Genomic DNA, 27,646 nt, shown 5'->3' with positions numbered 1-27,646 from the left:
GTCTAATAATAGATTAAATACAGTGTTGAGGCTGTCATTCTCAGCATCTGTGTGGATGTTAAAATCGCCCACTATAATTATCTTATCTGAGCTAAGCACTAAGTCAGACAAAAGGTCTGAAAATTCACAGAGACATTCACAGTAACGACCAGGTGGACGATAGATAATAACAAATAAAACTGGTTTTTGGGACTTCCAATTTGGATGGACAAGACTAAGAGTCAAGCTTTCAAATGAGTTAAAGCTCTGTCTGGGTTTTTGATTAATTAATAAGCTGGAATGGAAGATTGCTGCTAATCCTCCGCCTCGGCCCGTGCTACGAGCATTCTGGCACTTAGTGTGACTCGGGGGTGTTGACTCATTTAAACTAACATATTCATCCTGCTGTAACCAGGTTTCTGTAAGGCAGAATAAATCAATATGTTGATCAATTATTATATCATTTACTAACAGGGACTTAGAAGAGAGAGACCTAATGTTTAATAGACCACATTTAACTGTTTTAGTCTGTGGTGCAGTTGAAGGTGCTATATTATTTTTTCTTTTTGAATTTTTATTGTTGTGTTGTGTGCAGAACTGTGGCCAGCCCAGAGCACAATATGGCGAGGAACCAGTGGTTGTTTATTCCGGTTGACAGTGTACCAAGTAAAATATCCCTGCATATCTCCACTTTATTTACTTCATGTACTCCACTTAATATGTAGCTCACATTTGGTTAAATTCCTTTTCTTGCCTCTGCTCATGTTGTCTGATCTGACAAAGCGGGATTCCCAGCTCCCAAGGCTTGTATAAATTAATTTGGATCTTTAAATAGGGGCATGGACAGGGAGGAGTTCAGTGTGCTCTCAGTTCCACATTCAGTGGGATGTACAAATGGAACATGTTTGGATCCATGCGTATGGACACGTTGATACATCTGGATATTTTTGTGCTTATGTCAGTTTCTAGGTTTTAGCGTACACCATGTTTCAGTAGGAAATCCATGCAAGTCTTTGTACATGAGGCCCCTGGACTTTGTCTCTTGTCTTTCTGTCTGTGGGGATGTTTTTTTTTTTTTTGTCTCTGATCTGTGCCACATGTGTTTCTGTCTCCAGGGACGTGACCCTGTCCCTCAGACTCAGCGCAGTAAACTGCAGCACAGACGAGCTCGTATTAACCAACAGATTAACAAAGAGATGCGAATGAGAACCGGAGCAGAGAACCTGTTCAGGTGAGCTGATCTGGACTTTGGCCTGGAATCTGCTGAATTTAGTTCTTATGGGGAAAAATAATAATCCACTGATACTTCAGCAGGTTTCAATATTCTGTTTTAAAACTGCAGTAAAAGAAGCAGTGATGAGAGATTTACATGTGTAATGAGGCTAAAATTCTCTGCTTTTGCCTTCTTCAGTGTAGCAAGTCAGTTATTTTTGTTTTTGAAGTCACAGGATCATCTAATTTTACAGGGACTTTCTGTCCACTGTTGAGGGCCTCCTTCTTCTACTGAAGCACCATGCAGACCGCATTGTGTGCTCATGGTCATGTGTACACTATGTTCAGTGTGCTCTTTCTGTCTGAATCTGGCCTTTTTACTACAACCAATCAGATTGCACCATGCATTTACCATGTTCTCACTGCACCTGTGCTATTTTCATAAATACTGCACCATGCACTGCCCTTTTTTATTCACTCTGCAAGTTTTCTTTTCTATAATGGTAAAGTACAGTCTATATCTGTGGGCTTTTCCTGAGCTGTCCATGGTGCTGCTCCTATGCCAACCTCTTAATAGCTCGTCTATGGTTTCAGTACCACATGTTGCTTTGCAAAACATGCCTAAAGTTTTTTTGTTTTTTGTTGTTAATGTTTTCAGGTAGAGCAACACAGTGGCTTAGTGGTTAGCACTGTTGCCTCACAGTGAGAAGGTCATGGGTTCAATTTCCGCCTGTGGCCTTTATGTGTGGAGTTTGCATGTTCTCCCTGTGTTTGCGTGGGTTTCCTCCGGGTGCTCTGGTGTCTTCCTACATCCAAAGACATGCGGGTTAGGTGGATTGGAATCTTTAAAAAAATTGTCCATAGGTGTGTGAGTGGGTGTGAATGTGTTTGTCTGTTTGTGGCCCTGTGACAGACTGGCGTCCTGTCCTAGGTGTACCCCGCCTCACGCGCTGTGACTGCTGGGATAGGCTCCAGCCCGCCGCAACCCTTCATTGGACTATGCGGTTGAAGATGAGTGTGTGTGTGTGTGTTTGCAGTTATGCTTGTTTAGATTATCATCTGAAACTGATGGTGTGAGGAACTGGATCCGGTATTAAAACCTTGTTGGTTTGTACTGCGTTCCTACATGTTCTTACTGCATCCAGCCAATTTTTGGAGGACTTATTGGGAACATGGCTGAGTGTACATTCCTTCTTTGAGTCAAGTCACCATCCTAAAAAAAAGTGATGACTCTGGTTCGGGGAATTGAAACAAATGCTGCTGGTCATTTTATCACACAGACAAAGAGGCCTGGCCTCTCGTCAGCAGGCTTTGTGTCTGCTTGCCATCCTGTTCCCATGCACAGAAGACCAGCCGGCTCGTCCCTCGCCCTCCATTTATTTGTCTCACACTTTTGTTTTACTCCGCTTTCAGGTCACTGAACAATAAAAGCCTTTCTGTCTCATTTTGAAGTATTTGTGGATCTGGATCATGGTACCAGTGCTTCTGGGAGGGGTTTAGGATGCTAATTACAGATGATGGGGGTGTAATTTATTGGGGTTTGTCATTGGAGGCTTGACATTTGAAGCTGCAAAGTGTTTGTGGAATTTCAACGGAGCAGCAGTGAGTTTGTCTAATCGTTGGTGTTTTGTGAGTCAGTTGGTCGAGTATTGATATCAGGGAGTTGGATGAATTTGTTTTATTTAATATGTATGAGACTATTATGATGCTGAAACCTCATATTCCAATAACATGAAACCTCCTGAGAAATGAATTTTTTTTGGTTTGGAAATTGGGTCATTGAAAACATGTCCTCTGCCCAGGAGAAGTTGGTTTTCTTACATCCTGAGACACTATACAATTACAGACTTTTGATTTCGGTGTACCCGTGATTATGCAGACCTGGTCAGGAGACCAGGTCTGCATAATCACTAAGTCTGTAACTGCTTTACTATATGGTAAACAAGAAAATTGGGAGTTTGTCAAACATACTAAAACTGAATAATCAATCTCAAGTTTCAACTCTTTATTATTACTGTCATATTGCACCAACTGACATCCCATCGATCGACTGGAGATGCCTGTTAAGTCCGTGACGAAGAGTCATCAGGCTTGTTTTCTTATAAAGTTCACCATTTGCCTGTCTAGCTTCCACATAAAATCGACCAAGTACTCCATCAAGCATCCGTCTGTCATAAGTTTCAAAGTTGGGCACATGTCTCTTTTCAGTGACGTACTTACCAAGCAGGTTGGCTGCTGACTGTGTATTTCTGTGGGTGTTCTTCGCATCATTTTCGTGTAAAATTCGTTTTAAGTCAGAGTTGCTAACAGACGCAAATCTGTCTTCTGCCATCTTGTCAACAAACTGACAGCCAAAGTAGGCGTTGTATCACGTTATCTGATTGGTTATTTTCAATAGAAGGTTTCGCTTGATTAGCTAGCACTACGCTGCACGCGAGGTGTACTCGTTTCACACGCTCAGTCTACTCGGCTCCACCAGCGGTCAACTCGGCATGTGGTACAGCTCAGAAAGTGGCGAATGGGCCAATCAGAAGTTGACAAAATCCCATACCATATAATAATTTGATTTATCTCATGCTGTCAATATTTGCTATATCATTTCTCTGTTGTTTGTTTAATCTCTTTAAAATACACTCGGTGCTGTTACTCCGCCCTCTGGCACTCTGTTCCATGAATCCTCCACTCATTGTAATCGAGAATTTTCTCAAATCCAGATGTGACCTTCTATTAAATCATTTCTTGCTGTGACGGCTTCTGTTGTCGTCTTGCAGGTATGCCCCTTGTGCTTCTTTACACTCAATCTCTGGCACAAGCTAAGTATGTTCATGCAATGGCAACTTTTTTTTAAAGGTGGTGGTGGTGGGGAGGATCTTAATTCAATTTATTTATGCAGCACCAAACCATAACATAAGGCACTTCACAAAGGGAAGATTTAACCTTACCCTTGTGAATCTCCTATTTCAGCGATGTACTTAGTCTTACATCTATGGTATTTAAGCAGACTGGTGAATAATTATGCTGCGTTCTGCCGGCATAGAGCTCTGTGCAAACAGTAACACACACACACAGCGTGTACCATCCCACACGGACCACAAGATGTGCATGTGTATGTTTACTTGTGTGACGCATCAAATGACTGTAATTATCATGCTGTAAGAAAGAGTAGTAGAAGCTAGGGTTAGAAAAGAGGTCAAGATCTGTGAGCAGTAATATGGTTTCATGCTGAGGAGGAGCACTACAGATGCAATGTTTGCTCTGAGTGCTGATGAAGTATGGAGAATGCCAGATGGAGTTACATTGCGTGTTTGTGGATTTAGAGAAAACTTATGACAGGGTGCAGTGGGAAGAGTTGTGGTATTGTTTAAGGAATTCTGGAGTGGCGGAGAAGTACATTGCATCTGGCACTTCATTTTTTCCACATTTTGTTATATTACAGCCTTATACCAAAATGGATGAAATTCTTTTTTTTTCTTCAAATTTCTACACACAGTACCCCATAATGACAATGTGATTTTTTTTTTTTTTTTTAGATTTTTGCAAATTTATTAAAAACAAAAATCTAAAAAATCACGTGTACATAAGTATTCACAGCCTTTGCCATGAAGCTCAAAATTGAGCTCAGTTGCATCCTCTTTTCACTGATCATCCTTGAGATGTTTCTACAGCTGAATTGGAGTCCACCTGGGGTAAATTCAGTTGATTGTACATGATTTGGAAAGCCATACACCTGTGTACATATAGGTTCCCACAGTTGACAGTGCATGTCAGAGCACAAACCAAGCATGAAGTCAAAGGAATTGTCTGTAGACCTCTGAGACAGGATTGTCTCAAGGCACAAATCTGGGGAAAGGTGCAGAAACATTTCTGCTGCTTTGAAGGTGCCAATGAGCACAGTAGCCTCCATCATCCATAAATGGAAGAAGTTCAGATCCAACAGGACTCTTCCTAGAGCTGGCCACCCGTCTAAACTGAGTGATCGGGGGGGAGGGGTGTCTTAGTCAGGGAGGTGACTAAGAACCTGATGGTCACTGTCAGAGCTCCAGCATTCCTCTGTAGAGAGAGGAGAATCTTCCAGAAGGACAACCATCTCTGCAGCAATCCACCAATCAGGCCTGTATGGTAGAGTGCTTAAGGTCACTGCTCCCCATCCAACCTGATGAAGTTTGAGAGGTGCTGCAAAGAGGAATGGGCAAAATTGCCCAAAGATAGGTGCACCAAGCTTGTGGAATCAAGAAGAATTAAATATGATGACTTTGGCTGTAATTGTCAACAAAATGTTGAGCAAAGGGTGTTAATATTGTGTGATTTCTTAGTTCTTTATTTTTAATATATTTGTAAAATTTTCAAAAAAACTTTTTTCATGTTGTCATTATGGGGTGTTGTGAGTAGAATTTTGAGGAGATTAATTTACTCCATTTTGGAATAAGGCTGTAATATAACAAAATGTGGAAAAAGTGAAGTGCTGTGAATACTTTCTGGATGCACACAGGTGCTAGGGACCCTCCCCTGACACATACATATACACGCATACACACATTGTGAAGTGGAAAATTAGTTAAACAAACAAAGAAATTTAATGAAACATGGAAAATGTTTGGTCTGACATAAAAAAATATGAATCTATTCATGCTTGTGCACTTTTAACACTGAGTTTTCTTTTTATATGAAGATCACAAATCTGAATGATTCTGTCACTGCCAGGATTCATTATGGCCCGGTCACACGGCATAGGACGATTCCTGAACGAAGGGAAAAAAGTAAAAAAGTCACAAATGATCAAGAAAATGTGGACAAATGAGCTTTTGACTTTTCCCATCACTGAAGAGCCTGCGAATCAAGAGCGCAAAAGGAACAAAAGAGAAACAAAACTAAATCAATGCTAACATTGAACTTAACGCTTTAAATGCCTGGAGCCACTGCTGGAGCAGTGTGTGTCTGCATCCTGATCTGTGTTCCAAGACTCGGCGCTGGGTCCTGGAGAAGCTGAAGCACACAATCCGACCCACTGTGGAGATCTGTGGATCCACTTGCTCTGGTTGCTCATCCAGAACAAAAGAGGGATCATCTCCTTCATCAGAATACTCACGGTCTGGTTCAGACTGATGACACGCTGCGTGCTCCGTCTTGCTCCAATTAAAAAAAAAAAAAAAAATGCTGGTGTGCCGTGGTGACTGCTGTATCACTGTATTATGTTACTAAAAGTCCCTTCAGCTGCTCCCTTGTTTGCACTTGGGGTCGCCACAGCAAATCCAAGGTGGATCTGCATGTTGAATTGGCACAAGTTTTACGCCGGATGCCCTTCCTGACGCAACTCCACATTACATGGAGAAATGTGGCAGGGGTGGGATTTGAACCCGGAACCTTCTGAACTGAAACCAAGCGCATTAACCACTTGGCCACCACCCCTGCTACTGTATTATGTTACTAAGCCATATATATTGATTTGTAACAGAAAACTGTCAACAGGGGGAGAATAAATATGAGTGTAAAGCTGATTGAATATATCAGAGCAGTAAATTGATCAGTCCGTGTGAACGCCAGGCATTGACTCCCCATGTGTGGTTATTCCACCAGCTGCAGCTGATCCACAATGTGAATTCTACCTTCCAGAACAGCTCTTTGTATAATCTTCTGAATCATATACCTGTAGTCACATGTACAGAAGGGCTGGATTATCATTCCTACAGTCATACTGTTATATTTAATAAAAAATAATAAGCGCACGCAGGAGGCGAAGGCTGCTGCCGCTGCTGCTGCCACCGCTGCGTTCATGTACCGTCGGAAATTACACAACTTTTTTGTTATTTGAAATTCAGCAGTTGCTTGTGGCAGGAGCGTGGTTTTCATTTTATATTCGGTAAAATAATTCATTGTATCCACACAAAAGATTAATTCTAGCCTATATAAGGTGCCTGAGCCGATTGAATGTGATCCCCCACCCAGATTAAAAAAACAATCCAAGCAAACAGGCTGAGTTTGCCCTGTAGTTTCCAATGGTACATGAATGCAGCAGAAGCCTCAGTGCTCAAAAACCAACATTCAGCTGGTCGAACGAAGTGAAACTAAACACTAACATTACAAAAACTAAGCAAACAACAAAAACGTCAAGAACAACAGCAAAACGAAATATGGACAAATTGAGGTTTTCGGCTGCATGCGTTCAAATTTTTCAACAGTTTAAAAATCCTGGCAAAGCGCCAGCTGCAGAATCCAAGCTGCGCAAAGGTTAAACGATGCCAATGGCCGTCAAAGTCCAGATTTCTTGTTTCATTTGGGCTTCGTTGCCCTTCATTAAGTGCCGTATGACTGGGCCTTTATGCCACGTTTGCTGCACACTCAATAGAATCAGTTACTATGGCAACTCGGTGACACCTTAGATTTCAAGGAACATTGTGCGTTGACCCCACAGAGCCTCACTCAGATAGAAACACCCAGAACCAATCAACCGAGGATGATGGATGAATCAGTGACACCAAGATCTCAGTGTGGTTAAACGAAATCTACTCAACAGTGTCACGAGAGTAAACGGGTCCGTGCCAAGCAAGGCTTCAATATTATTTGGATAATCAATTCATCTGACCATTGATGTTATGACTGTTTTACTGGGTTTAAAATAAACAAATAAAAATAAAATTACATTATTACAATGCAAAAAAAAAACTTTACAGTTTCATGTTTAATTGGTTTCTGACAACCTTTTAAAACTAGTTTGTAGCCACTTTAAAGGTTTTCCACTGGTTGTTTAACTTTTTTAAAATGGGTAGTATGTAGGCTACACAGGTTTAAATCCTGTTTAAAGTTGACTAAAATCACTTTACGCTTCCCCTCATTGCAGAACTTTAAAACCACACTATCTCTTATTTAAACATATAAAATGATTTTAAAGTTTTTTTAACCTTTTTTCAGAGGTGCTTAAATCCACATCAAAAAGAAGTAGCTTTAAACTTGCAAGGAACTTAACTGAGAATAATCTCTTTGAGCCACTGCAGTTTGCTTTTAGAAAATATTCCACAGAGATGGCTCTCACTAAAGTGGTGAATGATCTTCTGCTTGCAATGGATTTGGACACCACTACGGTTCTGGTGCTGTTAAATCTCAGTGCTGCGTTTTATACCATGGATCATCATATTCTACTCGATAGGCTGGAGAATAATTTTGGGATTACTGGGAATGCTCGTGCGTGGTTGATGTCATACCCAGTGGTGGGCACACTTCCAATAATCCGATAACAGATAATTATCGAAGATAATGTTTTCATTATTGTATTATCTTTTTAGATAATTTTAAAAACCTTGATCGGACTAATTATCTTCCGATGAATTACCGTCCGATACCTTTTAGACCGATAACGTACTAAACTAAGCTGAACAGCGAAGAACATTTTTTAAACTTTTAAAGCTGTTGAGACCTACCTGTTAAAAGTTTCCCAATAGGCATGTTGTTCTACCCTCAGCAAACAGAAACCACTCTATCGTCTGTAAGCAAAGGAGAACTTGTGACCCAAAAAAAAGTCATTTCCTTTAACACCATACTAATATAATCACATGTTCTCGGTGTGTCGCTGTGGTGGGAGCGCTGTTGTAAACAAGAGCTTCCAGCAGGGGCAGAATGTTGAAAGAAAAATGATTATGATTAGTAAAGAGTTGATTTCGTGTGTGCTGTCAGGTTTTGTCTGTGCTGCTTCCTGCAGGGGGCAGCATGGTCAAAAATTCTTGCTTATTCTTTAGGTCTTTTATCGCTTTTGATGCTTTCAAAAGTGATCGTGTTAAAAATCAATTTCAGCTCTTTAGTAACTGCAAATGTCCCATAGACAAGACCGGAATTTATCGGTTATCGATTATCTGTAACGTCAGATACATTTTTGGGTGGTTTATCGGTTTATCTTTATCAAAGATAACTTTTCAGTTATCTTATTATCTGTTATCAAAGTTAATTTTTTGGTTATCTGTGCCCACCACTGGTCATACCTGACCAGTTTTTCTCATTGTGTTTTGTACAGTAACACTACCTCTAACCTTAGTGACATGCAATTTGGGGTTCCACAGGTGTCCGTCTTAGGCCCCCTGCTTTTCTCCCTTTATATAGCACCCCTTGGGCACAGATTGCGGCATTTTGGGATTACCTTTCACTGCTATACTGATGATGCTCAGTTATACATGCCAATAACTGCTGGTAATCTTATCCATGTTGTGTGTTGGGGGGTGTGGCTGGATATTTTGGTGTTCTTTTCTTTTCTTTGCTCTTCAGGTGGCATGGAAACTGATTTGTCTGTGGAGAAGGTGCTGGCTGAAGCGTCCTCACCCTCATCAACATCATGTGTAGCACCTGTGACTGGTGCTCACATGCAACCTTAAAGACTTTCAGCTGAAGCAGATAATTGGATGGCGTTCTGCATTTAAGTCATGTGTGATTCAAGCAGAACTGCCGGGAACTCGACCTTGTGATGTCCGTTTGTGAGACGCTGAGGACCGCGCCTGGGTTTGACACATCGAGCCCGTGAAGCAAGGAAGGGTGAGGACACTTGCTGTCAACACACATTAAAGGTGATTAAGTGTTCGACTAATTGTTGATAGTAACTTGGTGTTTTGTTACGCAGTATACTGGAATTGTGATGAGAATTGTGCAGTTTGCTTCTCACTGCTGTGGCGTGCGGATAAGTGATCCTCCACTTGTTGTGAGAAGCTGCTCATTTGCATAAAGTTAAAAAATACAGACCTGAATGTGTTGCTGATAGCGTGTGTCTTTTGAAAGATATTGTTGTAACTGCTGACTTACCTCACCTCTTCTTTGTTTCACAGAGAGTCAGTTTGTCGTGTCCACCTGGGGGGTGTTTGTCTGGTGGTAGTGGGTCCAGGAACGCGGGGCTTCTATCCTTTTGGGCGCTTAAGAGCGTGCCAACAGTCACTCCACCAGAAGGACGTTCTTTTAGTTTTGTACACATTATTATGCACAGGTGAAAAATAAATTGTTTCTGTTGTTGGAACCGCTTTCTGGTTATTTTTAGCGCTGGGTTCTGTCTGACGCAGGTCCGCTCCTCAACCCGCGTCGACACATAACAGTAGTTCCCGGCCATTCCATAATGGACCCAGCGGCAGAAGTGGTTCCTTTTGCCGAAAAAGTTCAAGAACACTTGGAGAAAATATGGGAGCAATTACAGCATCTTGCAAACCAAATTAAACAAACAGACGCCCGTGTTACGGAGCTTGCAGCGCAAGCCGTTCCGCTTCCTGCTCCTCCAGCTGCGGCATCATTGATACTAGTGCAGATAACTCCGTCACCCAGAGATTCGGCGTCCGAACCGATTGTTTGTCGTCCGGAGCCTTGTGCGGTGATGCAATGTTCTCTGGTTTCTGCTCAGTCAGGTTGGAGCGCCGCAGCTTTACGAGGAATGTTTGTAGATGGGTTAAATGAGTCATTAAAAGACGAGCCGGCAGTCCGTGACGAGCCAAACGATTTAGATGAGCTAATATCGTTGGTGATTCGTCTAGATGATCGGATGAAGGAGCGTGGACGCGAGAGAGGACGCCCATCAGAGCGGGTTTTTTCGTCTCGGGGCTTTCCCCGACACAGATCTGGGCCGCCTCTTCTTCGCCCCACTGAAGCTCCTCCGACGGGACCTCTGGCTCCTCCTGTTGACGAGCCCATGCGGCTCGGACCAGCAGAGATTACTGTATTGCCCCGACATGTAAGCGTCAAGAGAAATAATGGTGACGTATCTCCAAGTGTTCTGGGACAGGCAAAATAACACAAAAAAAAAAAAAAAAAAAAATCTAGCACGAGTAAATGTTTTGTTTTCTTTAAATAGGGGTTATAATTGTATGGGGAGTCAGAGGCGTATCTGGTGGAGTGACTGTTAGGCGGTTAGAAGCCCGTCTGGGCTCACTTAATTGTTAATTTTTATGTGTTTTTAGGTATTTTCTGTTTGGGTTGTTGGGTCGTTTTATTTTGTTGTTTTTTTATTTCTCTACATCCCTAACCCCAACCTCACCTGCCCCAAGACCGTTTGTCTTGTGGGTTGTGGGGTGGTGCAGGTTGGTCACGCTGAGCATTCTCAGAAGACCTCTGCACCTAGGGGGGGGGGGGGGGGGTGTTAGAGGTGTTTTTCTTGGTTTGGTTAGGGCCCGGTTCCACTCCAGCCTCGGTGAGCCTTTGTACCGTTCGTCATTGGTGTTGCCGGGGTGTGGTGCAGCGGAGACTTACCTCAGTCGGAGGGGTGGGCCGATCTGTTGCCGTTCGCCATTTCGGTAGTTCCACCCCTCCCGAGAGGCTGGGGTATGGTCGAGTTGGGGCACCTGACGTATTTCCGGTTCTCCGCTGCGCCTTGAGGTTGGAGCTGGGTTAGTTTTTTCCTGTTCCCTTCTCCGGCTTAATGTTTTGAGCCGTTCGCCAAAGTTGAGCCGCCGAGGGGCTCTGGGAGGGACCCGGGGTCTTTCGGGGTGCCGGGGAGGGTAACAGGGTTTACGGTCGTTTTATATCCCCCCGGGGTTGTTTTTGGTAGTCCTCCGGGGGTTGATTTTTGATTTTGTTCTGTTTCCTTCCGGGTTCCACCTCCAGGGTTGATAGGACGGTCCTCTGGGGGGGAATTGGCTTGGGGCCAACTAGCCAAGTGTGACCGGGTCTGGGGTTCCGGGGTTGTGGGGAGGGTACCTCTTGGGGTTGATGGTACGGTCCTCTGGGGGGCGCCGTTTGCTCCATGTACACCTGGGGACCTTTGTGGGATTATGGTTCTGGCTGTTCCTCCTGGAACTGGCGATGAAGGCCTTCTGGGGGGGGGTTGGGCTCTGCAGGTCATTCTGGGGGGGTTGTTTGTTATTTTTCTTTTATGCATTTACGTTTGTATTGTGTTTGTGGGGCTGTGTTGGGTTTTTGCGTTTTGGAGTTTTTCTTTTCTTCCCGGGGTTTGATGGGACGGTCCCCTGGGGAGGTTTTGGGTGGGTTTTATGATTTTTTTCCTGTGTGTTGAATTGTACTGGGGAATGTTTTGGGGCTTTTGTTGATGCCAGCCGGCCTTCCAGCTGCGGTGCCTGTCCTGCTGTCTGTGGTGGACCTTGGGGGCATGGTGCTGTCTGCTTCCTGACGTGGACCCCGGAGGGAGGTGCTGTTCTCGGGCCTGGTCTGTTCGGTTGCCGGGAGGCTTCCCGTTGATGGTGGGGTACTGTTGTGTGTTGGGGGGTGTGGCTGGATATTTTGGTGTTCTTTTCTTTTCTTTGCTCTTCAGGTGGCATGGAAACTGATTTGTCTGTGGAGAAGGTGCTGGCTGAAGAGTCCTCACCCTCATCAACATCATGTGTAGCACCTGTGACTGGTGCTGACATGCAACCTTAAAGACTTTCAGCTGAAGCAGATAATTGGATGGCGTTCTGCATTTAAGTCATGTGTGATTCAAGCAGAACTGCCGGGAACTCGACCTTGTGATGTCCGTTTGTGAGACGCTGAGGACCGCGCCTGTGTTTGACACATCGAGCCCGTGAAGCAAGGAAGGGTGAGGACACTTGCTGTCAGCACACATTAAAGGTGATTAAGTGTTCGACTAATTGTTGATAGTAACTTGGTGTTTTGTTACGCAGTATACTGGAATTGTGATGAGAATTGTGCAGTTTGCTTCTCACTGCTGTGGCGTGCGGATAAGTGATCCTCCACTTGTTGTGAGAAGCTGCTCATTTGCATAAAGTTAAAAAATACAGACCTGAATGTGTTGCTGATAGCGTGTGTCTTTTGAAAGATATTGTTGTAACTGCTGACTTACCTCACCTCTTTTTGCTTCACAGAGAGTCAGTTTGTCGTGTCCACCTGGGGGGTGTTTGTCTGGTGGTAGTGGGTCCAGGAACGCGGGGCTTCTATCCTTTTGGGCGCTTAAGAGCGTGCCAACAGTCACTCCACCAGAAGGACGTTCTTTTAGTTTTGTACACATTATTATGCACAGGTGAAAAATAAATTGTTTCTGTTGTTGGAACCGCTTTCTGGTTATTTTTAGCGCTGGGTTCTGTCTGACGCAGGTCCGCTCCTCAACCCACGTCGACACATAACAATCCACATAAAATCCTTAGAAGTTTGCCTTGCATCAGAGAGAAGCTGGATTTCTAGCAATGTCCTACTTTTAAACTCTGATAAGACTAAATGATGGTTCTTGGTCCAGTGAGACATCAGCATCAATTTAATCAGCTAGTGCTTAGCCTAGGCTCGTGTGTCATACATCACACTGACAAAGCGAGGAACCTTGGGGTAATTTTTGATTCTACGTTGTACTTTGACCTCCACATTAGAAATATTACTAGGACTGCTTTCTTCCACCTGCGAAATATATCAAAGATTCATCCCATTTTGTCTGTGGCTGATGCTGAGACCCTGATTCATGCATTTGTCTCTTCGAGATTGGACTACTGCAATGTTCAAATTTTCTGGTTTACCGCAGTCTAGCATTAGGGGTCTCCAATTGGTTCAAAATGCTGCTGCCAGACTTTTGACACGAAGCAGAAAGTTTGACCACATTACACCCATTTTGGTGTCTCTTCATTGGCTTCCTGTCCCAGTGAGATGAGATTTTAAGGTTCTGCTACTAGCCTATAAATTTGTTCACGGACTGCCACCTCCCTACTTAGCTGACCTACTTAAACCCTACGTACCAGCCCGGGCTTTGCATTCTCAGGGTGCAGGACTACTTTGTGTCCCTAGGGTGAATAAGAAGTTTGTGGGTCACAGAGCTTTCTCTTATCGTGCCCCTGTTCTGTGGAATGATCTCCCTGCGTCAGTAAAACAGTCAGATTCTGTAGAGACTTTCAAGTCCAGACTTAAGACGCATTTATTTTCCCTTTTGTATGGCTAGCATGCTGGCATAGTATGTTACTATGCTTTTTACTCTTATATTCATTTTATTAGTAATCTTTATCTAAATTCTGGGTCTTTTAGTGAAGATTAGGGCTAGTGGCCGGCAATCACCTTAGTATTTCTTTTGTTCTTCTTGTTGCTTAATGCTGACAACTTACACTGTATTTCTTGTCTTTCTGATGCCTGATTCTTTTTTTTTTCCTCTCTGTTTAAGGTGCAGCTCCATCCAGAGATGGGTGTGGTATCTACTTCTGCGACCCTCCTGTCCTGTGCACCGGCAACATTTCCTGTATATTCCTTTTGTGAATTGTTTTGTAAATTGTGTCAGTAGCATGGCCCAAGCAAAGGGTCACCCCTTTGAGTCTGGTCTGCTTGAGGTTTCTTCCTGAAATCATCAGAGGCAGTTTTTTCTTACCACTGTCACCTGTGTTCTTGCTCTGGGGGTTAGTAAGGTTAGACCTTACTTGTGTGAAGCGTCTTGAGGCAGCTTTGTTGTGATTTGGCGCTATATAAATGAAAATAAATTGAATTGAAATAAATTAAATTGAACTAATTAACAAAAGGGGCACTCTGAGAGTGCCTACATCTGGTGGGATGACAGCCATTATTTCCTCTGCGTAAGTCTTCTGTAAGGGCAGAATATCAAAGAAAGAGATAAAACCAAGAATTTGGAGGCAGGTCTCGATCAACACCAAAATAAAAACAGTGAAATCAAAATTTGTTGACTTTTTTGGCATCATGTTTCAGATGTTTTTTGTTTTTCTTAATTAATAGGTGTAATTTTTTACGGTGGAGTGTAGACATGTCTGTAATACGATACAAACATCCAGTCATCATGCTACAGTATTTTAACAGTATTTACATGACGTTTGTCAAACACTTTCTTAAGTGTGTGTCCAATATCAAGAGTTATAAATAAAGATCATCTTCATTTACTTACTTGTTTTATTATTATTATTTATCCTTTTGTCAGCAAAAATCTGAAAAATGTAAAAAAAAAAAAAAGTAGCAAACTTCATTTTAAAATGATGTAAAATAGTTATGAGAGCAAATGCTCATATTGTCGAAGCTGGAACATGTCATTTTGTAGTAATAAATAATAAATAGAATTTCTGGTGATGATTGTCTGAATTCACAGTGGCACCAAATTTTAAATCAAGGTGCCATCATATAAACATTAAAATGGAACCATTTTTATTTTTTTGTCATAGTATCCATCTGTTTACGACTTTGTTGGTCCACGTTACTAGTCGATGTTATCCTGTGAATCCTGTTTTTGTAAGATATCAGATGTGCTTTTATCAGCTCAGATTGAGATCAGCTAAGTGAATATGTCGGTGTGGCATGAGCTCAGACGTATCCGGTGTCGTTTTTCAGGGCCACGACCAATAACAAAGTGAAGGAAACAGTGGCTCTGGAGCTCAGCTTCGTCAACTCCAACCTGCAGCTGCTGAAAGAGGAGCTGGAGGAGCTCAGCAGCAGCATGGAGGTGTACCAGACAGACGGGTAACACACACACCGAAACACACCCGTCACTGGTCAGATTTGGAGGTGTGTCCACACATGTTAATGACTGTCCTCACAGGTAGAGAAATGCAGGTCCAACTCGTTTCCCACTTGGGAGATTTTAATTTCCTGCTGACTGAAGGAGTAAATCCTGATGAGCAGGGTTTTGAGTTTAGTTGCAGTGTGGTCGGAGTTGATATTTGATCTTGAATTATCAGCTGGATGTAGTCCTGAGCAGTGTGTCTGTGTGGCCTCAGGACTAACCTGACCTGTAATCCTGGGCTGTACATCCATGTCAGTGTTGATGTTTTCTCACAGTGACTCTGTCAACGTTCCCATGATCCCACTCGGCTTAAAAGAAACCAAAGAGGTGGATTTCAGTCCTTCTATCAAGGTAAGAAAAAAATATCTGTTTGTCCCCATCATTTTCTTCTTTTACTAACAGCTCTTATACCCTTTTTACAAATTTTACAAGACAGGAGGTCAGCATGCTGCTTGGCATAGATCAGCACAACTCTGGAATGTTTGCGTAAACTCATGCCAGTTTTAAACATGTTCAAAGTGTTTTGGTACTCGGTCATAGTCTTAGCCACTGCAGCCGGCTCATGCAGGCACACCAACAACATCACGCCTGAGTTTGTGCGTGGCTGAGGTAGCTCTGGGTAGGGTTAAAAACAAACAAACAAAAAAAATTCCCAACTCTGTCCAAGTGGTGTGCCTGTTTGGGAAGCCTGACCTGCTCTGACCGATCACAGGAGTGCACGTTTTGTTTTGCCACAAAACGGTGCCAAACTTACCCAGGAACAAGAGCAGCTTTATTCATCTCAGTCAAACGTAAAGAACCGCAGAACATTATCTGTTGCTTTTGATTATTCAGCAGCGAAAATAAACCACACAGACAAGTCATTTTCAATGTTTACAAGTTCATTTTCATTATGTCAACTTATCCACGTGGGCGGGCGCACGTCTACATTTACATCTTGCAGCCTGTGCAGGAGATAAGAAGGCTGCAGGCTCGATGCCTTTTACAGTGTGGAGTTTGTGTACAATATTCTTGTATTTATTTTTGTTTTGCACCTAATAAACACAAAGATTAGACTAACTGGTGACTCCAAATTAACTGTGATTTATCCAGGGTGTCTGCCTCCCACCCAGTGCATGGTGGGATAGACTCCAGCGCTACAAGAGAAGCAGTATCAGATGGACGGACACTCAGACTCATCACACTGTGATTGGAATTGATTATTTATGCCTTTACTTACTTATACTTTATTGTCAATGTCATAGTAACAACAGTTATAAATAACAACAAAATTTCGATAGAGCCTCAAACAACGGCATAGTAACTTATTCATGGCATAGTACCTTATTCATGGGCAATAAATATATTGTATATATTGTGTATATTATATACATTGTATGTATATTTTTGTGTTTGTATACATTGGAAAGGGGAGGTGATGGTCTAGTGGTTAAGTGTTGGGCTTGAGACCAGAGTATCCTCGGTTCAAACCCCCACCTGACTGGAAAATCACTAAGAGCCCTTGGGCAAGGTCCTTAATCCCCAAGTTGCTCCCGGTGTGCAGTGAGCGCCTTACAGCACCCTGACATTGGTGTGTTTGTGTGAATGGGTGAATGTGAGGCATAATTGTAAAGCACTTTGAACATCTGATGCAGATGAAAAAGCACTTTATAAATGCAGTTCATTTACCATTTACAGTAGAAATAACTGAGACTGCGGAGTCAGAGTCTTTACAGTTAATCAAAATATTCCAAATGTCTGTGCACACTGTCTGTTGTATCGTGTGTGAAGCAGATTCATCATGATGTGGTTTGTCTCCTCTTGACAGAACTTCATCCATGAGCACTACGGAGAGGATGGATCGCTGTACGACGTCGAGATCAGACAGCTCGTGGATCTCAGACAGGTTCAGGAAACTCACAAATGACACACACAAGCTGTCAGTCTGTTTCAGACCACACTGGGAAGTTTTCTTAAAGACATATTAATTAATTTTTGGATGTATGTCCGAGTTAAAGCTTTGTGACACCACCACTAGAACCCAGAAAAGTAAACGGTATAGTAGATGAATGAATGAATGACACTGTTTGTTTTCCTCTGTGGTTGTGATTGGCCCAGGCCATGCGTACCCCTAGCCATAACCAGGCCGGCCTGCAGCTGCTGATGGAGTACTACAATCAGCTCTACTACCTGGACCAGCGCTTCTTCCCCCCACACAGGAACCTTGGCGTGCATTTCCACTGGTAGGACCATCCAAATGGCAATACTCGAGCTCACATTTTGACCCCAGGAAGTGCAGTTCCTTGACTGGCCACTTGAGGCTGGCTCCAAAATAGAGTGCATTCCCATAGAAACTCATTTTAAAACATCTGACCTGAGAGCAGAAATAAACATGTTTTACAGCCTGGTACCAAAAAAACAAAATGGTTTGGTCTCTGTAGATGGTTTCATCCTCCATGACAACTGTGTGGGGTGAAGTTATTTCTAAGTTCTTAGTTTAAAGCATTTTAATAAATAAAATTCTGTATAATTTAGGGGAGGTGATGGTCGAGTGGTTAAGTGTTGTGTTTGAGACCAGATGGTCCTCAGTTCAAATCCCAGCCTAACTGGAAAATCACTAAGGGCCCTTGGGCAAGGTTTTTAATCCCCAAGTTGCTCCTGGTGTGTAGTGAGTACCTTGTATGGCAGCACCCTGACATCGGCGTGAATGTGAGGCATTATTGTAAAGTGCTTTGAGTGTCTGATGCAGATGAAAAAGTGCTATCCATTTACCATTCCATTTAATTGTGGCGTGGTTGCTTTGAGTGACAGCAGCTGTGTCTATTGACTCCTCCTCTTGTAGTCTCCTACTGGAATGGAGCCTCTCGCTTTTGTGTCTGTTTGCAGTATTTTATTAGAAACACCTGGAATGATCTGGCTTGTTGTGCGGTGAAATGTCCTCATGGTTCATCTGAGACGTCCCTGTTGTAATATTCACGCCGAGTGAAACTCTTGTCTTATTTAATGTTATATGCTAACGGTGTTAGCACTTTTAGCAGCTGTCGGTAGGTCCACTTAATGCACAACTACTGAGGAAATATGCAGTTTTCTGTCCAGACAGAAGTAAACCGTTAGGAGAACCACCGTGCAGCCCCCAAAAATACGATTTAATAAACACCCAAACCCAAATTAGCTGTTAGCTGGTGGTCTGGACTCAGAGAAGGGGGCTTGTTCAGGCTTTTTCTGTCACCCACACTCTGCCCCTTTATGCATTAATGAATTTATCGTGACTCAGTGTGGGCAGGGCTCACAACATGGCAACGCCCAGAGAAGGGGGTCATTTCAGCTGTTCCAAGTGACGAAAACCAGTGGGTGACATCATGCAGGCTCTGTCCAGGATCTATACAGCCTGTGGGCCATCCCATGATTGAGACACAATGTAAACACTGCCCCTAGAGGTTAGGTTGTGCCCAGCCTGCGATTGGGATGGGTTAAATGCAAAGGGCAAATTTAATTAAAAATGTGCCTATTTAGGGTCACACTTTCTCTACTTTCTCTGCCCCTAGTGGTTGGATTGTGTCTAACTGTAATGCAGAGGGTTGTTAAATGTTGTATGTACAATAACAATAAAGACTTTTCTTCCAATTATTATTGTGTATCTAATACATGTACATGTACTCTGTACTTATGTGTTAAGTGGAAACTGGTTTGTGGCCAAGGTCGCCATGCACAGAAACACTCAGTATTTCGGTCCCGTCTCGTGCCCTCTTCAGGTACGATTCTCTGACAGGCGTCCCGTCAAGTCAGCGGGCACTAGCTTTTGAGAAGGGAAGTGTGCTCTTCAATATTGGTGCCCTCTACACTCAGATCGGAGCGCGGCAAGTCCGCTCTTCAACAGCCGGCATAGACCAAGCCATCGATGCCTTTCAGAGAGCTGCAGGTACACAAAACAACAAACAGGCTGTTTTGTCCAATAATGACACAGGATGTAATCACATAAAACCTCTGAACCGGCCCCACACACCCTGGACACCCTGGAGTTCTGACGTGTTGCTTCTTGATATGTAACGGATCAAAGGATGATCAGAATTTTCTGAGCTGCTTTAATTTCTTCCTTCAGGTGCGTTTAATTACCTTAAAGAGAATTTCTCCAACGCGCCGAGTCTGGACATGAGCGTGCCGTCACTTTGCATGCTGGTCCACCTGATGGTCGCCCAGGTGCAGGAGTGTGTGTTTGAGCGCCTCACACTCACCGCAGCAGACACACACTTCACTTCCCAGCTCAGCCTGGCACAGGAGGCAGCACGGGTGACCGCACGCGCGCACACACACACACGTACAGAATTAGTATGTGTTCCTGCCGTCATTGTGGTGAGCCGTGCTACACGTATGTCTCTGCAGGTGTCAGATATGTTTTCACTGGTACACCAGACGATGTCACAGCCACTGATGAAGGACTATGTGCCATTTTCCTGGGCATCCATGGTGCAGGTCAAATGTGAGCACTTCCGTGCTTTGTCACATTACTACGCGGCCATCGCTCTCTGTGAACACACCTGTGAGTCTCACTGCAGCACCCCAGATGTTCTGTGTTGGCACGTTTAGTGTTTGATTAACTCAAACCCTCATCCTGCAGTGTCTGGTGAGGGTGAGGAGGAAGAAGAGAAAGCCATTCTTCATTTTCACGTCAGTTCACCTGCAGGGCCACCGCTCTGCCAGGTTCTTGGAGATCCAGAAAAAAGGCGAAAGCTTGGTGAGTTCACATGTAAAAAGTATGTGTTTTTGAGGCTACATGTTACCAGTTTGTTACCATATTTGTCGGTGTGTAAGTTACAGGGTTTGTCTGTTTTTTACCTCCACGAATGATCAATCAATCAATCAACTTTTTTCTTGTATAGCGCCAAATCACAACAAACAGTTGCCCCAAGGCGCTCCACATTGCAAGGCAAGGCCATACAATAATTATGAAACACAGTCTACGTCTAAAGCAACATAACCAAGGGATGGTCCAGGGTCACCCGATCCAGCCCTAACTATAAGCCTTAGCGAAAAGGAAAGTTTTAAGCCTAATCTTAAAAGAAGAGAGGGTATCTGTCTCCCTGATCTGAATTGGGAGCTGGTTCCACAGGAGAGGAGCCTGAAAGCTGAAGGCTCTGCCTCCCATTCTACTCTTACAAACCCTAGGAACTACAAGTAAGCCCGCAGTCTGAGAGCGAAGCGCTCTAATGGGGTAATATGGTACTATGAGGTCCCTAAGATAAGATGGGACCTGATTATTCAAAACCTTATAAGTAAGAAGAAGAATTTTAAATTCTATTCTAGCATTAACAGGAAGCCAATGAAGGGAGGCCAACACGGGTGAGATATGCTCTCTCCTGCTAGTCCCCGTCAGTACTCTAGCTGCAGCATTCTGAACCAACTGAAGGCTTTTTAGGGAACTTTTAGGACAACCTGATAATAATGAATTACAATAGTCCAGCCTAGAGGAAATAAATGCATGAATTAGTTTTTCAGCATCACTCTGAGACAAGACCTTTCTGATTTTAGAGATATTGCGTAAATGCAAAAAGGCAGTCCTACATATTTGTTTAATATGCGCTTTGAATGACATATCCTGATCAAAAATAACTCCAAGATTTCTCACAGTATTACTAGAGATCAGGGAAATGCCATCTTTTCACCCCTGTTTGTTTGTGAACAGCCATTTTTCATATATTGTTATGAGATTTTTACTGAAGATTCATATCCTGATGGGCAAGAAGTGATTCAATTTTCAAAGTCAAAGGTCAAAGTCAGGAAAAATCTTGGAAAATTGGAAAAATCCATATCTTTAACATTGAACAAATTTTCAAAAATTCAGAATTTTTTTTTCACATTTGAGAGCATTATGTAGTATGGTATCCTTTACCGATTGACAAGGTTTGATCTGAATCTAATCCAGATTACAGATTTTGTGGCCATTTCAATTTAACATTGAAAACCCATTTAATGTATATTTTACATTAGATCTTAACCAAAGGTGCCCCAATCACACTCATATTTGAAAGTGAGGTGCACTGACTATCACCCGACAAAGTTTGATCCAAATCTGATCCAGATTGTGGATTTTGCGCATTTGATGGACATGTTGCATTATATCGCAATCAAAAGTTCCTCATTTGCTCTTATTTGTGACAATGAAGTGTAAACTGGCACTCTGAATAGACTAAGTTTGATCCACATCTGATCCGTATTGGGGATTTAGCGGATATTTGACTCTTTTTAACTTTGAAAAGCCCTTTTGATCTGTATTTTATATTATATTTTTGCTTCTGAAAAAACCTACTTCTCTAGGTCAAACAGTACTTTGACCTAGAAAATTTTTTCCAAGGTAAAATGTGTGGAATTGGAAACTAGTGTTTGAGGTTTGGATTCCATGAGTGTGGTACTCTAGTTTGTTTGTTTGTATGTTTTTTTTACTAGTTTGGGAGGTCCTGTGACTTGTATACTGAAAAAAATCCTGTGTTTGTTAGTAGTAATAATAATAATGATAATAGCCATTTATTCCCAGGAATCAAACCAAACAAACAATATAAGCTCCAGAATGTAACAGTTCCCCCACCACAAGCTGAGGGATTCCTGCATAAACCCATTGGTCACTTCTCTTTGTTGCATCAAATTATTTGTCCATCTTGCTTATTTTTGGAATGAAAGCAACAGCACAGCTTGTGATGTGCAGATGTGCTATGCTGTGTTCTTGTCAATTGTTAAAAGTTACAGAGTTCCACATGCAGAAAAAAAATGTGACTTGTACTCTGGTGTGAGTTGTCTACAAGTTTTCCTCTTCACCCTGCATTTTTTTTTGACAGATTCATCTTATACTCGAGGAAAATACAGTAATCTGTTGCTCATTCATGCACTCTATTTTTACTAATGTTAATGAAGGCAGACTGTTTGTAAAGAGGACGACAGAAATGTCACGGTCTTAGCTGTCAGGAATTTAATTTTGGGTTATTTCACTCTATCAGTGAAGTAAACTGAATCAAAGCTTCTTTTTTCCTTCTGACCTTTTACTGGAGAATAAATATCTTCTTGCGCTCCGTGAAGGTAAAGCTCACCTGCGTCGTGCCGTAATCCGACACGAGGAGGCCATGCGTGTCCACAGATTGTGTAAGATCCTGAGGAAGATGGACATTCTGCAGGACGTGTTGTCACTCGCTCACAAATGCTCCCTGGACAAATACTCCGAGCTGGACCGAGAAGACGACTTTGATGAAACAGCAGATGCTCCAGAGATACAGTGTAAGAACCTCGATAATGATGGCAACGTGACTGTGTGATTAAAGGACAGGAAGTGACTACGGTTTGATATTTTGACAGCTAAAACATGTCAGAAACCAGACATCACTCCACCCAACTTCTCTGCTGTCCAAGTGAAGGATATCTTCCAGCAACTGGTGAGATGACTGACCGTCTTACCCAGTCACATAAGACAATCCCAGACACTTAACTCTTTAAGTAATCCAAACCCTCACAGTGTTTATGGAAGTGATGCCAGTACCGTGATACTTAGTAACGCATTACTCTAATCTGACCATTTTTTCAGTAATGAGTAATTGAACGCATTAATCTTTCCAAATCAGTAATCAGATTAAAGTTACTTCTCCAAGTCACTGTGTGTTACTACTCTTTTTGTATTGTGGGTCGATCGCAGCTTTAACACAGAGATGTAGGTGGAGGTCTGTCCTCTTCCACCAAGCTGCTGCACAGAGCCATGTCCGCTGTGCAGCTCAGATCTGAGTTGAAAACCAGTTGTCTCTCAAAGCACGGTGACGCTCAGAGCTGTGGTTTTACAAAGACATTTTTTTTTCTTTAAAACTCTGTCACTCTGTGCATGTCCTCGTTAAAAACAGCTGATCCACAACAGGCAAATACTAACACTTTTTCCACCCAAATGCACCTAAGTCTCTTTCTGAGGACGACGTGTTGAATGTTCCTTACGATGTTCTCAAAGTGCCACAAGCAAGAATCCACTAGTGTTTAGTTTAACAAATTAAACTTTTCACCCAGGAATATTGAGCCAACCTCCTGTTTTGCATCTGTTTTGTTTTTATTTTATTTTGGTCACATTCTGTAAATTCGTTGTGAGTTGTAGTTCCTCGAGCGTGTATTTTAGCGTTGCTGAAGTTTTCACTTCTTTTCCTTTTTGCTTCACTTTCACATCCACAGAATCTGCACTAAGAAATGTTTAAATGTATTTCCTGCAGGGGCCCCTGGCAGTATTTAGTGCACGGGCACGTTGGGGCGCGGTGCGTGCGATCTGTCTGCAGAGGAGGGAGGGCGGACTGGGCTTGACACTCAGAGGAGACTTTCCGGTGCTGGTGGCTGGAGTGGTTCCCGGAGGCTGTGCTGCGGTGAGACGGTCACACACTGAATCCTGAATCTCTTTGGCAACGTCTCAAAGCATCAGTGGACACGTGCGCTCTAATGAGTGCCCTTCTCTTCTGTGTGTGTGTGTGTGTGTGTGTGTGTGTGTGTGTGTGCGTGTGCGTGTGTGTGTGTGTGTGTTCAGGAGGCGGGGCTGAGGGAGGGGGACTACATCGTGTCTGTGGACGGGCAGGACTGTAAGTGGGCCAAACACAGCGAGGTGGTGCACATGCTGAAGAGCTGCAGTGACAGAGGGGCGGAGCTCAGTGTCGTCACGTTACACTCACATGACACACAGGTGAGCATGCACAAGGCCTGAAAGATTCACAGAATCCAACCGGCCGTTTCAATACTCGAGTCCTACACGGCAACCAAATGGTGAAGTTAACTTTTTTGTTACATCTCCATTGTTCATTCTGACACACTATTAAAGTGTCCCTGCCACGCCATGACGTTTTTACGCGTACATATTCTTGAAGAATAAAAAAAAGCTTTTGCCACATGTTGTCTTTGTTTTTTACCATAAAATTACACAGAACAAGGATTTAGACGTTTCGTTACCCATCTGAGAATTTGAATTTACCGCCTCTGAGTTGACCTACTTTTTCGCTGCGACGGATGTGACGTCATTCAAGTAAATGTGTCGCAGCGCGGCTCTGTTTACCAATACGGCAGACACGGACAGCGAAGACGTAGTGAGTGATTATAGCGAAGATTTAAGTGACATATCGATTGTTTCTGAAGAAGATGAGGAAGTTTCTGATGAAGAGGTTAACGGTGTAAATAATGAGCGGCTCCAAACCGTGTATGTTCCAGCCCAACAGAAAGAGGATGTGAAGTGCAGCTGTCATCTGACATCAACAACAATGCTGTCAGATATAAGCTGCTTACAAAACACAGAATGGTTTGTTCACTCACCGCCTTTTCTTATAAATGATCATTTATTTCTGGCACGGTGTGTTTGTGTATGAAAAAATTATTTCAGCGGAGGAATTCGCTTCTAATGGCGCACAACAAAAAGCACGTCCGTGTTGGAAACCATTCGGAAGATTCAGACGGCTTTCGGTGGCTTTTCAGTCGAGTGACTATCCGAGAAATTGTATAACAGCTGGGCATGTCACAACTTGTCCTGTGAGACTTCCAACACGGACATGCTTTTTGTAGACCCACATGGGTTGGGGGGGATATTTCTAAATAAAAGAAAATTTTACTTATATATCTGTTGTCAAATTTTATCAGAATATGCTAAATGGAGACTTTCCTGTCTAAAATACACATACAGAACATCTGTAATCATAAATTGTATCACATCTAATCTACTTTGAATGAACAGACATCTGAACAAAAAACAGGCTGTTCAGTTTACATGCATCATTTACAGTCTGCTACCGACAACACGCGTGGAATGTCTTAAACCTAAACCTACTTCTAGGCATCTTACATATGCTAGTCTGGAACCACCCCTAAACCCAAACAGTTCAACTGTCAACCCCACTGAGGTCCTTAGACTAGTTCTCATTAATATAAGATCACTGTCCTCAAAATCATTGTTGATCAGTGATCTAATTATTGAACATCACTTAGATATGATTGGGCTATGTGAAACTTGGCTTAAACCTACAGCTGTCCTCCCCTTAAATGAGGCCTGCCCACCAGCATATACATTTAGTCACGTCCCTCGTGATGCGAAGCAAGGCGGGGGTGTTGCTCTTATTTCTAAATCTAGGTTTAGCTTATTAGCTGTTGGGGGTTACAAATATCACTCGTTTGAGCATCTGATTCTCCGCTCTGCTCAGGATATTACACATTGCCAAGGTCAGAAGAATAAAAATCAGTTGTATTACTTTGTCACTGTATATAGGCCTCCTGGCCCATATTCTGAATTCTTAGATGAATTTGGTGCGTTCATCTCTAACTTGTCAACTAGTGTAGATAACATTCTGATCATTGGTGACATTAACATTCATATAAATAAGCCTTCTGATCCCCTCTGCAAATCATTTCTGGAAATTGTGGATGCGCACATTAGTGGAAATACCCTGGATTTGGTTCTCGCACGTGGGATTGCTGTCACGAATATTGACATCATGCCTCTTACATCAGTGGTGTCTGATCACTCACTTATTAAGTTTACAGTTTGTGTTTAGTGGAACAACAACCTTATATATCATTACGGCGATGCATCAACTCCTCAACTAAGACTGAACTCGAAGCTAGACTGCCTGATGTCTTAGCTTCACATTTGACAAATACCCAGTCAGTAGACAGACTTGTGGATAGTTTAAACTCAGTGCTCAAAACTACACTCAACATGATTGCACCACCTGTGTTAAAACCGCGCTCCCTCAAATCACAGTCACCTTGGTTCAATGATTATCTGTGTGATCTCAAGCATAAAGCAAGAGGTCTAGAACAGAAATGGCGTCGTTCAAAATTAGAAGTATTTCACCTTGCATGGCATGATGCTATCTTAGACTATAAGCATGCATTATTGGCTACAAAGCGAACTTACTACTCTGATTTGATCAACAAAAACAAGCATAACTCAAAATTCTTGTTCGACATGGTGGCAACACTTTTGCATGGACAACCACCTGTAGTTCGCTCTCCTTTTACAGCACAAGATTTCCTGGATTACTTTTGGAAGAAAATAGAAGACATCAGGTTAAACATATCCCGGCATCCCTTAATCCAGCCACTACACCCTGCTGTTGATGTGGGCGCCACTACTGAGGTATTACCTAGATTTACAGAATTTGACAGTATCTCACTAGGCATGCTGACAAAAGTCGTAATGTCAACAAAAAGCACAACCTGTTTATTTGATCCTATACCAACAAAACTGTTTAAGGACCTGTGGCCCACTCTCTGACTGTGCTGGAAATTATTAATCTTTCTTTAATTTCTGGATCTGTTCCTAAATGTTTAAAATCTGCAGTGATTTTAAACTTAAGAAACCATTACTTAAGAAACCTAATCTTGACCCTAGTGTATTGACAAACTATCGGCCGATATCAAATCTATCATTTTTCTCTAAAATTCTGGACACCACTATGGTTCTGTTGCTGTTAGATCTCAGTGCTGCATTTGATACAGTGGATCATCATATTCTACTTGATAGGCTGGAAAATCATTTTGGGATTACTGGGAGTGCCCTTTCATGGCTGACGTCATACTTGACCAGTCGTTCTCACTGTGTTTTGTACAGTAACACTACCTCTACCCTTAGTGACATGAAATTTGGGGTTCCACAGGGGTCTGTCTTAGGCCCCCTGCTTTTCCCCGTTTATATAGCGCCCCTTGGGCACATATTGTGGCATTTTGGGATTACCTTTCACTGCTATGCAGATGATACTCAGTTATACATGCCGATAACTGCTGGTTATCTCGTTCACATAAAATCCTTAGAAGATTGCCTTGCAGCAGTGAGAAGTTGGATGTCTAGAAACTTCCTACTTTTAAACTCTGATAAGACTGAAATGATGGTTCTTGGTCCAGTGAGACATCGGCATCAATTTGACCAGTTAACGCTCAGCCTCAGCCTCGGCTCGTGTGTCATACATCACACTGACAAAGTGAGGAACCTTGGCGTAATTTTTGATCTTTCGTTGTCCTTTGGCCTCCACATTAGAAATAATACTAGGACTGCTTTCTTCCACCTGCGAAATATAGCGAAGATTCGTCCCATCCTGTCTATGGCTGATGCTGAGACCCTGA

General features: G+C 42.7%; 1 protein-coding gene across 2 annotated transcripts in view; it reads left to right on the top strand.

Moving 5' to 3' along the window:
* rhpn1 (rhophilin, Rho GTPase binding protein 1) overlaps nt 1-27,646 on the top strand; it is a 42,121-nt gene that overhangs the window by 6,095 nt on the left and 8,380 nt on the right. For both annotated transcript variants that reach the window (XM_034179402.1, XM_034179403.1), the window contains exons 3-15: nt 1,095-1,210; nt 15,394-15,522; nt 15,841-15,916; nt 17,373-17,450; nt 17,663-17,787; nt 19,297-19,463; nt 19,644-19,831; nt 19,925-20,081; nt 20,160-20,276; nt 22,610-22,804; nt 22,883-22,959; nt 23,770-23,916; nt 24,075-24,227. In XM_034179402.1, coding sequence (XP_034035293.1) covers nt 1,095-1,210; nt 15,394-15,522; nt 15,841-15,916; nt 17,373-17,450; nt 17,663-17,787; nt 19,297-19,463; nt 19,644-19,831; nt 19,925-20,081; nt 20,160-20,276; nt 22,610-22,804; nt 22,883-22,959; nt 23,770-23,916; nt 24,075-24,227 — 1,725 coding nt within the window. The remainder of the gene's footprint in view (nt 1-1,094; nt 1,211-15,393; nt 15,523-15,840; nt 15,917-17,372; nt 17,451-17,662; nt 17,788-19,296; nt 19,464-19,643; nt 19,832-19,924; nt 20,082-20,159; nt 20,277-22,609; nt 22,805-22,882; nt 22,960-23,769; nt 23,917-24,074; nt 24,228-27,646) is intronic.

This window comes from Thalassophryne amazonica, chromosome 10 (assembly GCF_902500255.1).
Source record: "Thalassophryne amazonica chromosome 10, fThaAma1.1, whole genome shotgun sequence".
Classification (NCBI taxonomy): Eukaryota; Metazoa; Chordata; class Actinopteri; order Batrachoidiformes; family Batrachoididae; genus Thalassophryne; species Thalassophryne amazonica.
This window is presented reverse-complemented; position numbering and strand designations above follow the sequence as displayed.